This window comes from Ovis aries, chromosome 26 (assembly GCF_016772045.2).
Source record: "Ovis aries strain OAR_USU_Benz2616 breed Rambouillet chromosome 26, ARS-UI_Ramb_v3.0, whole genome shotgun sequence".
NCBI classification, from domain to species: Eukaryota; Metazoa; Chordata; class Mammalia; order Artiodactyla; family Bovidae; genus Ovis; species Ovis aries.
Window position 1 is genome coordinate 37,112,192 of NC_056079.1, and position 18,211 is coordinate 37,130,402.

Below are 18,211 nucleotides of genomic sequence, written 5' to 3' on the forward strand. Positions count from 1 at the left end.
TCTTCTTCATATTCTGTTTGCACTTTTCATTCACAGATTAACTGCAATGACATGGCAGCCTCGATGCTTGTGACCACACTTTTGGTGATGACGGGTTTCCTTTTATTTTTGCAGCTGTGTGTATCGCGTTCCTTGTTGGCGTGGCGCTCGTCATCGTGGTGTCCTTCCTGAGGTTCTTGCTGAGGTAAGTTGGGGCAGGCACACGGGGGAAAGTGAATATAGAAAAAAGGTGTTCAGAAAAGGTAGTTTGATCATTATTCCTGGATTAAATGAAAATTTACTGTGTCCACCACGCCATCCTAGGTGTTAGGGATTCAGTGTCAAATAAGAGATGGTCTCTGACTTCAAGGAAATAATAACCTAGTTGGAATGGATCTTTACCTTCAGTTCTTGCACGTGGCTGAAACGTAGAAGAAAATGCTTGAGTAATCACAGTTTCCTGGAGGACTCACATGCTGCTTCATGGCGTGTGGAAGTGGCCTGTGATGGTTTTGGGAGATGCTGACACCCTGGCTCTCTTCTTCCTCTCAGCTCTGAGCCCTGAGGCCGTGCCTCCGGCCCCAGCTCCTGCGGCCAGGACCTCCCACCTTGGGGTGGACTCTCCCTTGGTTAGGGTCAGCCAGCTCAGAGAGGGAATTCTTTCCCCTCTGCTGGTAAACTGCCATTCTGGTGAGTGGATCTGTGGACTGGAGAAGAAGAAGAAAGTGAACTAGACTCAGGCTCAGCGCTGCATCTTTCCAAGGGAAGGTCTTCCCTCTTAGAAGGAATGAGATTGAATTTCTGCATGCTCAGCCGGTGAGAGTCTCAGGAAACACCACATGATGCTCTTGGTGAGCCGGATCCAATCTGGAAGAAAGAACTTAGAAAGAGTGTGCTTCCGTGGCGGAGAACCCTGGCTGTGCAGGAGAGCTGCCTGCTACCGAGCAGACAGTTAGCCTCGCTGCCTTTCAGGCAGTGCAGTCCTCGCAGAGGAGGTGCATCCCTTTGAATGCTGATGAGATACAAATAATGTTCCACTTTCTGAGAGGGTTTTCATTTGGTGTGGTTTTTTGGTGAGCTGGGTCTTCGTTGCTGCTCGTGGGCTTTCTCTAGTTGCGGCAAATGGGAGCCAATCTCTAGCTGCGGCATGCAAGCTTCTCACTGCGGTGGCTTCTCTTGTTGCCGAACACTGGCAGGGTGCGCAGGCTCAGTAGTTGTGGCTCACGGGCTTAGCTGCCCCATGGCATGTGGGGTCTTCCTGGACCAGGGACCGAACCTGCGTCCCCTGCATAGGCAGGTGGATTCTTAACCACTGGACCCCCAAGAAGTCCTGATTTGCTGCGTGTCATGTGAATGTGTCTATTGCAGCATGCTTAAAGTAGTAGCTAGCTGACATCAGGCTCCTGCAAAGAGAAGAACTTCCCCTGCCCCATAGTGGAACTGAAACTCCTTTCGCACTAATTCTGCCTTCGCAGCCTGCGGGCAGATGCTCCTGTGGACAAAGCAGAAGTTCCCTGTGTCTCTCCTGTCAGCCTCCAGCTGCCCCTGGAAGCCCCAGAACGTTCACATGTATGTGAACTAGAAAAGAATCTGAAAAAGTAGTCAGAAAAGAGTATATGGTGTCTCTCTTCTTCACTTGGGGGAACAAGCATGTATAAGAAAATAAGTGCGTGTTCTTTCTCAACTGTAGTTTTTACACATCTTTGTTGTTGTTGCTCCGTGCTCAGTCGTGTCTGACTCTGCGACCCCATGGACTGTAGCACACCAGGCTTCCCTGTCCTTCACCATCTCCCGGAGTTTGCTCAACTCATGCCCACTGAGTCCGTGATGCCATCCAACCATCTCATCCTCTGTTGTCCCTTTTTCTTCCTGCCTTCAACCTTTCCTAGCATCAGCGTCTTTTCAAATGAGTCAGTTCTTTGCATCAGGTGACTAAAGTATTGGAACTTCAGCTTCAGCATCAGTCCTTCCAATGAATATTCAGGGCTGATTTCCTTTAGGATGGACTGGTTTGATCTCTTTGCTGTCCAAGGGACTCTTAAGAGTTCTTCTCCAGCATCTTAACTTCTCCTTTTTTACCCTTAATTATATGGTTCTCTTTCAAAGTTTTTCATGTGACAGTGATATTATTAGTGCTGAATAAACAAAAAATGGGAGTTGACTTCTAGTGGGAAAAAAGAAATTTAAAATATATGCATTGGATATATGGATCATATTTGGATACTGTTTTGAGCAATTAATTTGCAAAAAAGATAGGAAAATTGAACTGGCTGGAGTTTTTTTTGGGGGTGTCAGGGGTGGGCCACACTGCTTGGCTTACAGAATCTTGATCTTAGTTCACCCACCAAAGATCAAACCCATGCCCCCTTCAGTGAAAGCGGAGTCCTAAATCACTGGACTGCCAGGAGATTCCCTGTGTCCTAGTTGAGATTCCGTGTATCAGTGATAACTGTATTGGGCTTTCTCTTTCTGAGCTCACTTAGTATGATCATCTCTAGGTCCATTCATGTGGCTGCAAATGGCATTATTTCGCTCATTTTTGTCTTTTGGGCTGAGTGGTATCCATTGTGTATGTGTACCTCAGCGTCTTTATCCGCTCCTCCATCGTTCGTTTCTTTGTTACTGAACTGTAAGAACTGCCTGTGTATTTTGGAAATCAAGCTCTTCTCAGTCACATCATTTGCAAATATGCTCTCCCGGCCCGCCGGTTGTCTTTCACTTTGTTCGTGGTTTGCTTTGCTGTGCAAAAGCCTGTAAGTGTGATTATTCTTGCTTTCGTTTCTCTTGTGTTGGGAGAGTCACCTGAGAAAACGGGTGCAATTAATGTCAAAGAGTATTTTGCATATATTTTCTTCTAAGAGTCTTATGGGGGTGTGTCTTATATTTAAGTCCTTAAGCCATTTTGATTTATTTTCGTGTATAGCGTGAGGATGCCTCTAGCTTCGTTAATTTACATTTAGGGTGGACAGATATTAATAAAATCAGAATCGAGAGAAAGTCACCCATTCACCTTGACACTCTTGTTTCTGCTGGGTTTCTTTAGTGATATTTCTGAAACTTAAATTATTGAAGTATAATTGATTTACAGTGTATGTTAATCTTTGCTGTACAGCAGAGTGACTCGGTTATATATACACACACATATATATAGACACTCTTTTTCATATTCTTTTCCATTATGGTGTATCACAGGAGGTTGAGCATAGTTCCCCGAGCCGTACAGCAGGGCCTTGTTTCTCCGTTCTGTATACTGTATACCCGTTTGCATCTGCTAATCCCAAACACCCACTGCGTCCCTCCGCTGCCCTCCATCCTCCTTGGCAACCCCGGGTCTCTTGTCTGTGAGCCTGTTTCTGATTCAGAGGTAGGTTCCACGTGGAAGCGGGGCCACGCGGCGTCGGCCTTTCTCTGTCTGGTGTCCTTGGCTCGGTGTGGTCACCTCTGGGTCCCTCCTGTTCCCGCCCCGCTCCGCCGCTCTGGTCGCGGTGCCTCCGCCTCCCACGGCCGCGGACGCTGAGACCCGTCGTTGCCACCTTGCGCACAGTCGGGTGTTGCGCCCCCTGCTGCTCTAACTTTAACCGTGATGCCAGCCGCGGGCACTAGTGGTGTCGTTTGCCCTCACGACGCTCTTAAGGAAGGCTGTGTCTTTACTCCCGCTTCCTCTCGGAGGCAGCCGTGCTGTCAGGGTCCTGCGCCTGAAAGTACTGCTGCTGTGAACTTTGGTTTCTGCTTCCGTTTCGTTGAAAACGGAAAATGTGTGATTCTTTGACTTTATAGAATATGAGCTTTCATTTTCTTTCAGCATAATATTCTGAAAATTGTGCCCAAGAAAATAAATTAACCGGGCCTTTTATTTGTTGACAGTTTGGAAGACTTCCAGAATTGGATTTCCAAAGCAATCAATTCTCGGGAAACCGATCGCCTCATCAATTCCGTGAGTGATTAGAATGCATCCTGTGCTCTGGGTGCCTTTCTGGGTTTGGAATTTACACTCCCTCATGTAGTCATCTAGACTGCCTTATGTGTGCACAGCCAGGTCGGGCGCCTGCCTTCTTGACCACCAGAAGCCCCTCCGGCCCCCATGAAGGGCGCCCCCTCCTCCTCCTTTGTGAGACTGGAGCTCAGGCTCTGGTGATGCTCGGTGTGGACAGTGTGTCCACTCCGCAGGCAGCACTGTTGAATCAACCCAGTTAAGTAGAGAGTGCAAAAGAATGAGACATGAGTATTAAATCTGTACACGTGACGGCCCGCCGTGGTGATAAAATGTCCTGTCTTGTTGTAATCAGTCCCTTATGGACACATCCGAGTCCACTTGCGGACATACCTGCTGGTGTTCTTGTCCCAGACATCCCCTGTGGTTGTTTCTCAGCCCGGCCGCTCAGTAGAGGTGCGAAACCCTAATCTCTAGGTGGGTCTTTACAGAAGCAAGTGAAAGTATCGTCCAGCCACAGTGGTCCTCAGCTCTCACTCTGCTGATTTCTGCCCTAAAAGCAGAAAAGTCTGGTTTACTCGTACGCGTCATGAACTGTTTGCATTTTTCTCCCCTTTTCTGGAAGGAGCTGGGGTCCCCAAGCAGAGCGAGTGACCCCCAACCAGAGGCCTGGCGTCGGTCAGCGGCCCCACTGCGCCTCCGCTGCGTGGACACGTTCCGAGGGTATGTGTGCTCCTGGCGTGTGGCCTCGGGTGGCACGTTCACACGCACACACACTTGCCGCAGGAGGTATTTCAGGCGCCCTTTGCTCTCGAGGCTGGAGAAGGTCTCCTGCTGTAAAGCTACGTCGGCAGCCTCTCCCGACTCGAGAGTGTCGTGAGAGCCAGGCGGATGGGTCAGTCAGAGCAGCGGGGGGAGAGGCCAAGACCCACCTCCCGGGGGCCCAGGAGCTGCTGGGGGGTCACTCCCGCCTGCGAGGAGCTGCACCAGGCACCTTTGTCTGCTCAGCAGCTGCACAGATGGGCCAGTGCCCCAGCCTGGAAATGGAACGTGGGGCAGCCTCGTCCTCCTCTTCCAGTCACAGAGCAGCTCAAACATCAGGCCCTTTTGATAGCAAACCCAGAGTCACGTGGTCCAGAATGGCGGCCAGGACCAGACACTGACAAGAAGGCCTGAGACCATGTGGCCGAGAAGACACTTCTAGGTGTCAGGTCTGGTCTTCTGTTGCTCCCCACTGAGGCCTTTCAGAGCCCTTTCAGGGTTCCCCTGACCCCGCCTCCCCAGGGCTCTGAATGCCCCTCTCTGTGTGTCTGCAGCCAGGCAGTAGCGACTGTAATGATGGTAATAATAACCATCATAACACGAGTCCTCCTGTGCGCCAGGCCTGGTTCCCACTTGTCTTCATCTTTCATTTCTCAGCAGTCCTGTGAAGTATATACTTCCTAAAACATCCCTATTTCTCATGGAGCAGTTGAGCCTCAGAGTTGAGTAAGCTGCCCGAGGTCACACAGGGACCGCGTGGGATGTGGATGCAGTTGGCCGGGCTCCAGTGTGCTGTTCTTAGTTGCTCAGTCGTGTCCGACTCTTTGTGACCCCATGAACTGTAACCCCCGCTAGGCTCCCCTGTCCATGGGATTCTCCAGACAAGAATACTGAAGTGGGGTGCCATGCCCTCCTCCAGGAATGTTCCCAACCCAGGGATCCAACCCAGGTCTTCCACCTTGCAGGTGGATTCTTTACCATCTGGGCCACCAGGGAAGCCCAAGAATACTGGAGTGGGCAGCCTGTCCCTTCTGCAGGGGAATCTCCCCGACCCAGGTATCAAACTGGGTCTCTGCGTTGCAGGCGGCTGCTTTACCAGCTGAGCCACCAGGGAAGCCCAAGAATACTGGAGTGGGTAGCCTGTTCCTTCTCTAGGGGAGTCTCCCCGATCCAGGAATCAAACCGGGGTCTCCTGCATTGCAGGCGGCTGCTTTACCAGCTGAGCCAGCAGGTGATTTCTAGGCTCCAGATTTCCCACAAATCACCCCGCTGACACACTCCTGTCTTTATTCCCCATATTCAGAATCTGTCTTACTGTATTCCTCTCTTCTGGAGATGTTCCCGGGTGTTCAGGGACTGACACTGATTTAGTGCTGAGATGTTTCAAGCACGGGTTTGGTGCGGTGATGGACGTAACTCTCTGTCATGGTCCCTGGGTTGGGTGTCCCTCCTTGTCCCAGAACTGATGGGAGGTTCACCCGAGGTCCAGTGGATCCAAGAAAGAGGAAGCCAGGTCTTGACCCGAAAGACTCTCCCCTCCCACTGCAGTTCCTTAACCTGAAACACTTAAGCAATTAGCACGAAACGGAGTGATCAGGGATGTTTTGCTCCATTTTCAAATTCCAGGGTGTAGTGGCACACTTTCTTCAGGCATCGTGTCGGAAATGGCAGAGAGGACTTTCGTGCGGGGTTCTCCCTGCGGTGCTGAGAAGTGGGAGTTTCTTGCTCTTGAAGGGTCTGCCCACAATCAGGGCGGCACTGCGTCCTGCAGCCAGGCGTCTCGGGCACACGGCCGGGCCCTGAGCGCACGTGTTTGTCACTTTGCAGGATGGCGCTCATCCTCATGGTCTTCGTGAACTATGGAGGCGGGAAATACTGGTACTTCAAGCACTCGAGCTGGAACGGTGAGGCCCTGCCCAGGGGTCGCCTGGCTGACTTGGGCCCCTCCAGCGCCCCCAGAGGCCCCAGAGATGCGTCCCCACGGACGGCACCTTAGACCTTTGCCTCAGCCTTCATTTTCCCCCTCCCTTCTGTGTACCCTGGCTCCTCAGTGCTTCCTTGTCATCCCAGGGTCTGCAGGGGTCGGTGCCAGCATGTGGGCTCTGCAGAGGGTGTTAGAACGTGGATATAAGGTCCTCATCCTGTTCTAGGTGCGCCTAATGCCAGGGCCCCGGGGGCGCTCTGCTCTGAGACGTGTGGTCCCCCTGGGGATGCCGTGGATCTGAGGGGTCTGAGTGTGCTGCCTCGTGGCTGTGAATCTGGCTGGGAGGAGGTGGGTTTAGGACGAGTTCTGAGCAGCACTCCCTGAGATCGCAGACCGTCCGCATACTTCTGTCCAGGCTGGAAGTATGGAAGCGCCCCCGGCCAGCCCCCAGCCCAAGTCAGGGCAGCTCAGCGCTGCTTGGAGGGGTTTTCCTGGGGACGCGCCGGGCAGTGGGAGAGGGACGCCGTCCCGGGTCGGGGAGCACCACCGCTCCGGCCCCTTCCTCACTGTCACGCTTGTGTCCTGCAGGGCTGACGGTGGCCGACCTTGTGTTCCCATGGTGAGTTGTAGACCCACCGCCCGCTCTTCGTGGCCCATCCGCCAGCTTTGGTTTTCCGCTAATGCTGTGCCTTCCTGACCGCAGCCCTGAGTTCCAGCAGCTGGCCTGTGCTGCCCCCAGGCCTCTGTGTGATGAACTCCTCCCGAAAGCTGGGTTCACGCACAGTTCTGACACCTGGCGTAGTGCTTGTCTAAGACACATGCACATAAAAGATGGGTGACTCAGAAGGAATGTTTCATTAGTGTGCGTATGATATGGGAGATCCTAGAATCTTGTGGAAAGTCATAAATTCTGAATATTCCACTAATCCTGAAAATACGTGTGAAAATCTTATTTCCTAAAAGGTACGCTGTATATCAGTATCAGGGATTTCTGATAAAGTCTGATAATGTATATAACAGTTAGTGATAGTAGTGAGTTAAACTCTAAAATGATAGTGGAGTAAGCCTGGCTGTCTCCGGCTGTTCTCTTGGTTGAAGGACCCTGACTTCCCGTACAGCGCGGGTTTTGTGTCCGCCGACACTTTGAATTGAATGACTTCCCTCCGTCGTTGGGAGGTGTTCGTAGAACCGGCCGTGGGTTCCTGTCTTTGGTCCCCGGTGTTTCATTGCTGGTATGAACTTAGGTTTCTCTGGGCTGGTGAAGAGTTCCTTTATGTTAATTTTTTAAAATTGAGTGTAGTTGATGTTCAGCATTATACAAGTCTGTGCCACATATGTGTATACTATATGTATATGTATGTGTGTATAGTACACGTATATACATGTATATACTGTAGGGATTCACAATTTAAAAATAGAGTTACGATAAAATACAGGTCACATTCCTTATGTTGCACAGAATATCCGTGTAGCTTATTTTATACATAGTCGTTTGTTTTCGGTGACCGAATGGGGGGATTGTCCATTGTTCCAAAGGGTGTCTTCCTAAGTCAGGACGAGAAGGGGCACAAACCTTTCAGCCCGACACTGGGATCCTTCCTCCACCTCTAAGCTGATGTGTTTTCAAGAAATCATGTGTTGCTTCCCTTACATCTTAGCTTATAAAATACTAACGATGTAGGGACGAAAAAGTTGGAAGTGGCCACCTCGTAAGGGCTGTTGTTTTTTCAGGTTTGTGTTTATTATGGGAGCTTCGATTTTTCTGTCGATGGCTTCCATTCTGCAGCGGGGATGTTCAAAACTCAGACTACTGGGAAAGATCGTGTGGAGGAGTTTCCTGTTAATCTGTATAGGAATTTTCGTTGTGAACCCCAATTATTGCCTTGGTCCACGTAAGTAGTTTTCCCGTTAGAATATATTCAGGTTGAAATAGGGAAAAGATGTGTTATAATTTGAAAGAAATGCAGTTCCTCCACTTCACGTTTTGCCTGCAAAAAAGAACAGTTACTCAAGTACACCTAATGCTTGTATAATTTGGGGGCATTATTATTATTATTTGTTTGTTTATTTATTTGGCTGCACCACACGGCATGCAGGGTCTCAGTTCCTCAACCGGGGATGGAACTCACGCTTCCCTGCAGTGGAAGCGCAGAGTCTTAAGCACTGGACGGCCAGGGAAGTCCCTGTTATTTTTACCTTGGAATTTTAGGCCTGAAAGGTGCCTCCCAAGTCCAGGCAAACCCTTTTGTACATAGGAAGACCCTGGGGTGGGGAGAGCCAGGTGCTGTGTCCGAGTGTAGTCGAGCCAGACCAGCCGCTGGTCCCCGTTGCCCTGCTCCTGCCGCTTCGGTCTCACCCACTCTCACGGTGAGGCTGCCCTTCCAGGGGCCCCTGCTTGTAGCCGCGCCTCACTGCGAGGAGGCAGTGACGCCTCTGCCGTGTTGGAGAGGCGTGAGAGGGGCAGGACTGCGGGGGAAAGGGTGTGAGCCCCGTGCAGGGGCAGTGACGGAGCCGGGAATGCAGAGGCCGTGGGACTGCAGAGGGCTCACTCTCGCTCACACTTACCTGGCAGCCAGCAGGGGAACCCTGGACAGGAGGCGCCGAGGAGAGACCCTCAGCTGCTCTGTGCCCAACCTCCCTGCTGGGTGGAGCGGCGGGGGGGTTGTGGGGAGGTGGCCTAACCACCTGGGCTCCCATCTCCACAAGCTGCAAAAACAGACTTCCTCGGGCGCGGGAGAGGTCTCTCTGCCCCGCGGGAGAAGGTGGTGTCGTATTGGGGTCAGCGAGTGGTGCTGGCTGACGCCCCTGCCTGGTGCCCCGCAGTGTCCTGGGAGAAGGCGCGCATCCCCGGCGTGCTCCAGCGCCTGGGGGCCACCTACTTCGTGGTCGCCGTGTTGGAGCTGCTCTTCGCCAAGCCCGTGCCCGAGACCTGCGCCTCGGTGAGCAACCCCGTCTTTATAAAGGGGGGAGGGTCCCTGTATAAGTGCCAGAACCTTCTTTAGTTCTCAGCGCCCTACCAAAGAGAACGAGACTCTCTAACTCTGTTGCAAAGCTTCTTTTTTCTCTTCAAGTAGTTATTTTTATTTAGTCTTTATATCCGTCTTTTTTTTAGTTGAGATCAAGAACACATACCGTGAGTGCTACCCTGTTAATAAATGTTCAGTTTCCATTCATCCCTGCGTTTTGATGGCATTAAACAGCAGCACCATCGTCTGCTGCACTAGCCCAGCTTCTCGGGGGCGTCGCTGCCAGTGTTTCAGTCTCCTTGTGGAAACCTCATAGAACCTTTCGCTGTCCGCACAAAGGCTGCAGAGGTGCGACCTGGAAGGTGCCAGGTCTGCCCTGGGCTTCTTCCTGTTTCTTCTTTGTAAGGTGGATGTGTCTCACCTCTTGTATTATTACTTTCTGTCTTATTATAAATTGCCGAGTCAGTTTACTCAGATGACAGCTATTTTTTTTGTCTCCCCCAGTGGAGGCAAAGCTTTAGGTGGAAGTGTTTAAATCTTTCCATGTGGCTCCGACTTCACAGTAAGCATATTAGCTATGTAAGCTGTATTTGTTCCCGCTCCTTCCTATGTAACTACAAGCTCATCCCTGAACCCCAGGTTCTCTTGGTTCTTCCTGTAAGGCTTCCTTGGTTGTGTGTTGCTGGAGTGCGTTTACCCAGCACTCCTTTACCCTGCCCCCCCGCCATCAGCCGCCCCCTGCCCACACCCCGTGCCCTCTGCTGCAGGCTCCTGAAGGCATAGTGGGGCTGCCGTGCTCGCCCGGATGTGACCTTGGTAGCCGTGGGAGACTTGAGGGTCTGCGAGGCTTGTCCAGGCCCCCATGATGGAGCCAGGGGCTGTGGGCACGCCAGGAACAGGTGGGCTGTACCCCTTCTTCCTTCAACCAGCAGAGCTCCCAAAGCTGAAATTGCATTTTCCTTTTTAAAATTCAGTTGTATTTCTTTTTAAAGTAATAGCTTTATTGAGATATAATTCACATACCATAAAACTCACACTCTTGAGGTGTGAAATTGAGGGACATTTGGTATAGCTGTGCAGTCATCACCACTGTCTAATTCTGGAATAGTTTGATTACCCGCTGAAAACACCCTGTCTCACTCCCAGCCACTCCCCAACCCTAGGTCCCCCGGCCCTAGACAACCCCTAATCTGCTGTCTGTCTGTCGATCTGCCTGTTCTGGACGTGTCATAGACATGGAATCACATGTCACAGACATGGAATCACACAGTATGTGGCTTCTCGTGTCTGGCTTCTTTCATTTAGCAGAATATTTTTTGAGGTTTATCCGTGTTATGCCGTGAGTACTTGACTCCTTTTCACTCCTGAATAGCATTCTGTTTTCTGAATGTAACGTATTTTGTATTCGCTCATCAGTTGATGGATTGCTGACCTGTTTTCAGTTTTTGGCTGCTGTGAATGATGATTCCGTGTCCATTCGTGTACGCGTTTGTGTATGGACATCTCTTTTTAAATCGCTTGCATACAAGAGTAGCATTTTCCACTGATAACTTCTCAACTGGCATTTTTCTGTGACATATCATATGCTGTGCTTAGTCACTCGGTCGTGTCCGGCTCTGCTGCCCCCTGGCCTGTATCCCACCAGGCTCTTCTGTCCATGGGATTCTCCAGGCAAAAATACTTGAGTGGGTTGCTGTGCCCTGTTTCAGGGGCTCTTTCCCACCCAGGAATTGAACCTGATGTCCTGCAGCGCAGGCAGATTCTTTGCCAGCTGAGCTACCAGGGAAGCCTGTGTCACAGAGGTGGCGTATCTGCGTTTGGAATAAACACACATCTCTTCTGTGTTACCACCATCAAGGCCGAGAGGAGCCTCACAGGAGCTTCCTGAATACGCGGGCAGCTGCGTGTTATTTCCCATTCTGCCTGCACTGAGTTCACATGTGTTCTTTATGTGTGACCTCTCCCCCCAGGAGAGAAGCTGCTTTTCTCTGCTGGACATCACGGCCAGTTGGCCCCAGTGGCTCTTCGTGCTGATACTGGAAGGCGTCTGGCTGGCCTTGACCTTCTTCTTACCGGTTCCCGGGTGCCCCACGTGAGGAGCCCTGCGGGGAACCCCGTTTGCACGTCCCTTTATGCCAGCTCGGAGCCTCCGGGTTCCAGCTGTCAGCCTGCCCATGTCGGGACCTCCTTCCTCTCTGTTCTCCTTGAAGACTCTCTGGTGTTGGGGCCGGGGAGGAGGGGGGTGGAATGCATGTCCAGAGGCCTGTGTCCAGCAGGTCTCCCAGGGTCAGCGGGAGGGGGGATGGACTTTGGGTCGCAGCCCCTTTCTCACCCCTGGGGCGGCCAGGGAGTCAGGGGCTTTGCAGGGGGTGTGCACAGCACTCAGGGCTGGTGGGAGTTGGCGGTGCTCTGGGGGTGTGGTAGGCACGCACACTGCCCGTGTGCAGCCCTCCCCCCTTGCCTGGCGGATGAAGCCCGTGTTCTCACCTCCTTAGCGGTTACCTGGGGCCCGGCGGCATTGGAGACGGGGGCAGGTACCGGAACTGCACGGGCGGCGCCGCGGGCTACGTGGACCGCCTGCTCCTGGGCGACCAGCACCTCTACCAGCACCCTTCTTCCGCTGTGAGTGGGCGCCGCCTGGCCGGGATGGACCCTGAGGGGCGGAAAGGGGGCGGCCAGCCCCCAGCTGCAGCCGTGGAGTAGACGGGGGCAGAGCCAAGCTGTGTCTGAAGTTGGCTGACCTGAGAGACTCACTGTACTGTTGGTCGTGGGCGGTGTGTTTCTTTGGCTTTTAAAGTGAGGCTGCCTGGCACCAGGCGTGCGCGAGGTGCTTTCCTGTGGGTCTCAGGTCCCGGGCAGGGTGGGCGGTTCCAACAGGGGAGGTCTGGTGGGCAGCGCTTTGGGATCAGCACGTGTGGGGCTGGAGGAAGCAGGACCGAGCAGGGGGACTGTCACGCAGACCGCGCTGGTGTCCTGGGGGCTGGGACGGCCCCTCAGAGGTGTTCTCAGTGGGGTGGGCGTGGGACCAGGCCCTTGACATCCCCGGTGGGAAGTGGGTGGCCCAGCAAGGGGGTGACTCCCGAGAGTTGGCTCCCTTCAGGGATGAACCCAGGAGCAGCTGAGAGCTTTCTGCCGTTACTACTTCAGGATGCTCTCCTCCCCAGAGGGGTGGGACAAGCTGGGGCGGGAGAGCTTGTTGATGCCCCCAGCATCCATGACAATAACTGGCTCCAAACTTCTGCCTTTTCTACAATAACCATTTCTTTTGTAATGAAATAATACAAATGTATTTTTAAATGTTATTTGCCTTGAAAGAGGAAAGGAAGAACTCAGTGTCACAATAGGCTTGATCCCAAAGGATAAGCCTGAAAAGTAAAAGATACCATACTGTTTGAAGCTGGCTAGGGACGCATTGTGTCAGGGGCATGGGTCCCAGCACCATCTGCTGGACCACCTGGGGTCAAGGTGGCTGCCCTGCACCGGGGCTCACATCTGCGTTTCCTTCCAGAGTGTCACAGCACACACTTTTTTGGCCAGAAGTATGCTGGCCACAAGTTGGCAGTGAATTTCTGCAGCGAAACCAAAAACATTGACTGCTGGGGTGTCGTGAAGTTTGTGTTTCGTCTGCGAGTTGTTTGTGTGTGCTTTCCGGTCGGTTAGTGAGTCCTGTCTTCTCGTCCTGTTCAGGTGCTTTACCACACCGAGGTGGCCTATGACCCAGAGGGCATCCTGGGGACCATCAACTCCATCGTGATGGCGTTTTTGGGAGTTCAGGTATTTATTCATTTCACGAGAGTGCGTGTTCTGACAGTTTATGACTCATCACTCATCCGCATGTCCATTTGACTAAAAGAGGTCATTGGACGCACAATCTTCTGTGTAGTTGAGGCCTAATAAATTCTGCTTCTGTTTGACAGATCGTCACAACTAGAGGGTGCTAAAAGTTAGCACGCTCATATAGTTAGGTGCTACTCCGGTAGTCTCAGAAGTTATTACTCATGTGGCTCGTCTCGGCCGTGGGAACAGCAGCCCCAGGGTGAGAGGTGTCCCTGCTGGGCTGGACCGCGTCTGGAAAGTCACCTGTCACCTTTCGTATGGACGACACACAGTTTCAGATTATGCATACCCTGTGCCTGAGCCAGTACCCGTGGCTCTTGGTTTCTCTCAGAGACAGTTATGTTAAGATTCTGAGCAGCCCAGACTTTCCTTCCTGAAATTCTCCTGATTTGGTGTCGGGAACCATTATTTGAGAGGAGATGACTAGGAGGGGAAAGACCACGTACCCCTTCCTGGGGGACCTCTGTGACGCTGAAACTGTTCTGTGTGTGGCTACAGAGTCCTCCAGATGCGGCGGAACTGGTTTTTTATTTCATTTAAATTTACACTTGAATAGTCACAGGTGGCCAGTGGCTCCCGTGTGGGGCAGTGTGGGTCTGCAGTGTTCACATTTTGGTGGTTCAGTAATTTCTTGGGTAGAGATGCTGCCTACTGTAGAGTTAACATTGCTGCTTTTATTTGTAAATGCATTTAATCCCCCGTATGCTCTCCAGGTAAATCTGTGCATGCCCTAACTCCTGTAAGGAGTGCTGACCACCACCCATGCCTGGACCCTGCATACCCACTGGCCGTCCGGGGAGTGTTTCTGTACCCCATGTGCTTCAATAGCATTTATATAAGTTAATAGCACACAAATAAGTTAATTCACATAAGGCTCCAAGAACAGGACATTTTAGTTTTAGCTCTTATAAATTATTGTTAACACTTTTTGTTCAGTGTTTTCAGAAAATCCTAATTTGGGGGGTGGTTTATGCAAAGTGCAGATTTTTCTGTTTTTAAAGTGTTCCCTGCCTCTGGGTCCACACTGCCTCTGTCCCTCTTCTCTACCCCTGACAGACGGGGCCATCCAGCAGCCCAGCCTGAGCTGGTCCCTGGTGACATGGCGGAGGGGAGTGACTTTCCTTGGCTGCCATCGCCTGTGGGAGAAGGCTCGTTCCGCCTGCTCCCTCCTTCCCACCTCTGACCCCCTTGGCCTTTCTGAACCACCTGCAGCCCAGCAGGGCGGCTGTGTGCTTTCACCGTGTGACACTGCGTGCCTGCTGTTCCAGGCTGCCCAACACTGTTCCTGCCTCGCGCTCGTGGCCTCAGCCCGGCAGCGCGTCCTCTGCGTGGCCCCCTCCCCAGTGGTCCCTGTGCCTCTGTTCCCCACTAGCCAAGGGCAGGGGACCATTCATTCCCTGGTAACCGCAGTGCTTGCAGGCGAGTCTGTCCTGGAACACTGGGTGCCTATGAAATAAGAATTTGATATTCAAGAACCAGCTGGTTCTCTTGGTCATGCTGCATTTTCTTCCCCAGGCAGGGAAGATACTCCTGTATTACAAGGACCAGACCAGAGGCATCCTAATCAGATTCGCTGCCTGGGGTTGTCTTCTTGTAAGTCACCCCCTCCCTCACTGAAGTTCCTTCCCTTCACACATTCACGTTTCAAAGAAAGAAAACAGTTAGCCCTGGGGTCACAGCTGTCAGACTGGAACATTCTTCACTTCATCATCCCGAGGCCTAAATGCTCAGATTGGTTTACTTATAAGTCTCTTTAAGGAAGTCAGTGAACCCGTGAGGAAACGGAGCGGAGGGGTAGATTCTGGGGGGCCTTTGCCAGCAGGACCTGGCCCCCGATAGCAGGTCGGCATGTGGCAGAAGAGAAGCCTGGCGTTCCTCTCCCCTCTGACCCTGTGGTCGTGTTTCCTCCGAGGATTCACTCCAGCTGATCAGGGCGGTGCTGAGAAGGCGCTTTGTGGAGTGTTTTTAGCTCTGTATCTTGTTTATGTATGTGATTATTTTTGTTCTGGCTGTGCTGGGCTCTCATTGCTGTGCTCAGGCGTTTCTCTAGGTGTGGCAGGTGGCGCTGCTCTAGTTAGCGTCTTGTCGCGGGGCCTCCTCTCGTTGCAGAGCACTGGCCCTGGGGTGCACGGGCTCCATCGCGGTGCGCGGGCGCCCTGTCGCAGTGCGCGGGCTTAGTTGCTCTGTGGCACGTGGACTCTGCCCGGACCAGGGATTGAACCTATGTTCCCTGCATTGCAAGGCCAATTCGTAACCACTGGACCACCAGGGCAGCCCATACTGATACATCTTAAACATGTTTTTCTAGTTAAAAGAGTAAAACGGAGGGCACACTTTTCAGCTTTCCCTAAGCAAGGAAGTCACTCATGGTTTTCAGTTTGGAACCACCGTTGTTTCTGGAGATGACAAAAAAAACTTGTAACATCTTTCTCCCCACCCCACCCCCGCCTCCAGGGGCTTGTTTCTGTGGCTCTGACGAAAGCATCTGAAAATGAAGGCTTTATTCCAGTAAACAAAAACCTCTGGTAGGTGCAGAAGCCCCGCTGTCATTACACCTGGTGGGGAGGGGGGTGGCGGGCATCCGTGGCGCTCCCCCAAGCCCTGAGACGCCCACTGTCCCCCAGGTCCGTCTCCTACGTCACCACGCTGAGCTCCTTGGCCTTCCTCATCCTGCTGGCCCTCTACCCCGTGGTGGATGTCAAGGGACTGTGGACGGGAGCCCCGTTCTTCTACCCGGGTGAGCCCCCCAGCCCCAGGCCGCCCAGAGGAGGGCACTCAGAGGACCAGCTGGAGGCCGCGAGTGGCCGGTGCGGAGCGTGTCCCGGGAGCCCCAGGCAGGCATCACTGGCTCTGTTCCCAGGCAGCCCCCCATTTTACCGTTTCGTTTGTGGGGTCGTAAACGCACCCGACTGGCCACCTCAGGCAGGTCATTGGTTGCGGGCACTTCAGAAAAGGGGCTGTGCCTTCTCCTGGAACACCCCCCCACACACATGCACCCTGGAGATGACGCGCGAGTGATGCTGTGTGGAGGTGCCGCCCGGGGACGCTGGGGGCGGTTTAGACGCGCTTCTGCCCACAGAGGCGGCAGGCGATTTCAGTGACTCATTTCAGCCCCAAGTCTAGTAACAGCTACTCTCTCTGGTCCTCGGATTTTCTGGGTAGAGAAAGTAAGTTAATATTTCTGACTTTCAGGTTTAGTATTCCAGAGTCACACTTAACAAAAGGAGTATTTTCTAACTTCTGGATGTGATTTACACTCAAATCTCTTAACATACCCATCCCTTATAGTTTTGGGCCATAGCCGATAGCAGAAGTGGGTGCTTTTTCTCTTTTCCCACTGAACCAAAGTCCAGCGTCCAGAGTTAGGTGGATGACCAGCTGTGTCTCCCCAGGGATGAACTCGATCCTGGTGTACGTGGGCCACGAGGTCTTCGCCAGCTACTTCCCCTTCCAGTGGAAGCTGGGGGACCAGCAGTCGCACAAGGAGCACCTCGTGCAGAACACGGTCGCCACCGCCCTGTGGGTGCTCATCGCCTACGTCCTCTATAAGAAGAAGGTGTTCTGGAAAATCTGAGGCCCCAGCCGAGATGCGTTCCTGGCAGAACCACTGGGCCCCGGGGATCACTGACCGGAGTCCTTGCTTACAAAACAGATGGGCTGTGTGTTTCCCGGTTGCAGGGGCAATGTGGACATGCTCAGGCCGGTCGACTGGGACACAGCTTGTCCAACTCGGCCTCTGCACGCAGAACTCAGGCAGCTGACCCGCCATGGTCTCTTCGCTCCATCTGCTGGGTGGACAGCTGCCTCTGGAACTTCATTCTCAGGATGTGTGGCTGAACTTTTCCCGAGGGATGGCCAGGCGCCTTTGCTTCTGTGCCGGATGAAGCCGCCTCGGGTCTGCTTTCCCTGACCGTGTTTCTGCAGCCTTGTCTTCCCACACTTGTCCACGGAGACCAAGACGCCACCATCGCTGCCGTGTCTGACTGTGAAGCTCACTGGGTGTCACGGACAGTAACATAGTCTACTATATTTTGGTTACGTAGTTTAATATTCTAAGAAAGTCCAAGTAATATCCTTTCAGATCCATAAGGTATGGGTGGGTCCAAAAAAATGCCTTTCCCTCAGAAGCCATGTTCTGCATTTCCCCACTTGAAAAATAAGTGAAACTGTAGACGTGTGATTCCTGGCCCCCCTCGCCAGCAGTTACCTACCTAGGCACCTCCCTGAGCTCATCACCTCTCCATCTGTCTGCCCACCCACCTCCCACCCGTCCGTCTCTGGAGGGGAGGGTCCCCCGAGCCATCCTCTGTCTCTAGGAAGAGAGGAGCCCGTGTGCTCTGCCATCCCCACTGGGCAGGTCCTCTCCAGCCCCTGGACCCAGTGGGGTGGGAGGCATCAGTGGCTTTCCTGAAATCCTTAGAAGAGATCATTTTGTTACCGAAAATGCTTCAAAATAAATGATGTTTAAAAAGCTCTCACTGGAGTGACTTTTTTCAGAATGACCCTCCACAGTGGAGGCAGCTTGCCCACTTGGAATCACCAAACTAAAGAGTCGCTTGTCGGGTGTGAAGGCGGAGAACACAGAGGACCAGCACTCCCATGATGCCATGTCCTGCGTCCAGGGCTTCTCCGTGGCAGAAAGGTTGTGCTGTGGAGCATCCTCGCGTGATGAGGTGGGCTCACCTCAGCCCGCCCCCCGGCGTCAGCTGTCGCCCCGTGGATGGCGTATTTTCCAACTACCCCATCTCTGCACCAACTTACATCCCAACTTGTACCTGCCCAAGGATGCCTCCACCTGCACGACCGCCAGCA

At 52.8% G+C, this 18,211-nt stretch overlaps 1 protein-coding gene across 8 annotated transcripts in view; it reads left to right on the plus strand.

Moving 5' to 3' along the window:
- The window catches only part of HGSNAT (heparan-alpha-glucosaminide N-acetyltransferase), a 32,347-nt gene extending 14,473 nt beyond the window's left edge, over window positions 1-17,874 (plus strand). For 7 of the 8 annotated variants that reach the window (XM_027962731.3, XM_042241461.1, XM_042241463.1 and 4 more), the window contains 14 exons: window positions 115-184; window positions 3,844-3,913; window positions 4,536-4,633; window positions 6,500-6,576; window positions 7,185-7,215; window positions 8,328-8,488; window positions 9,420-9,535; window positions 11,533-11,654; window positions 12,058-12,184; window positions 13,250-13,336; window positions 14,915-14,992; window positions 15,854-15,924; window positions 16,024-16,136; window positions 16,792-17,874. In XM_027962731.3, the coding sequence (XP_027818532.2) occupies window positions 115-184; window positions 3,844-3,913; window positions 4,536-4,633; window positions 6,500-6,576; window positions 7,185-7,215; window positions 8,328-8,488; window positions 9,420-9,535; window positions 11,533-11,654; window positions 12,058-12,184; window positions 13,250-13,336; window positions 14,915-14,992; window positions 15,854-15,924; window positions 16,024-16,136; window positions 16,792-16,973 (1,403 nt within the window). In that variant the 3' untranslated portion in view covers window positions 16,974-17,874. The remainder of the gene's footprint in view (window positions 1-114; window positions 185-3,843; window positions 3,914-4,535; window positions 4,634-6,499; window positions 6,577-7,184; window positions 7,216-8,327; window positions 8,489-9,419; window positions 9,536-11,532; window positions 11,655-12,057; window positions 12,185-13,249; window positions 13,337-14,914; window positions 14,993-15,853; window positions 15,925-16,023; window positions 16,137-16,791) is intronic. The other variant, XM_060406894.1, reaches the window with a different exon arrangement.
- The last annotated feature ends 337 nt before the right edge of the window (window positions 17,875-18,211 follow it).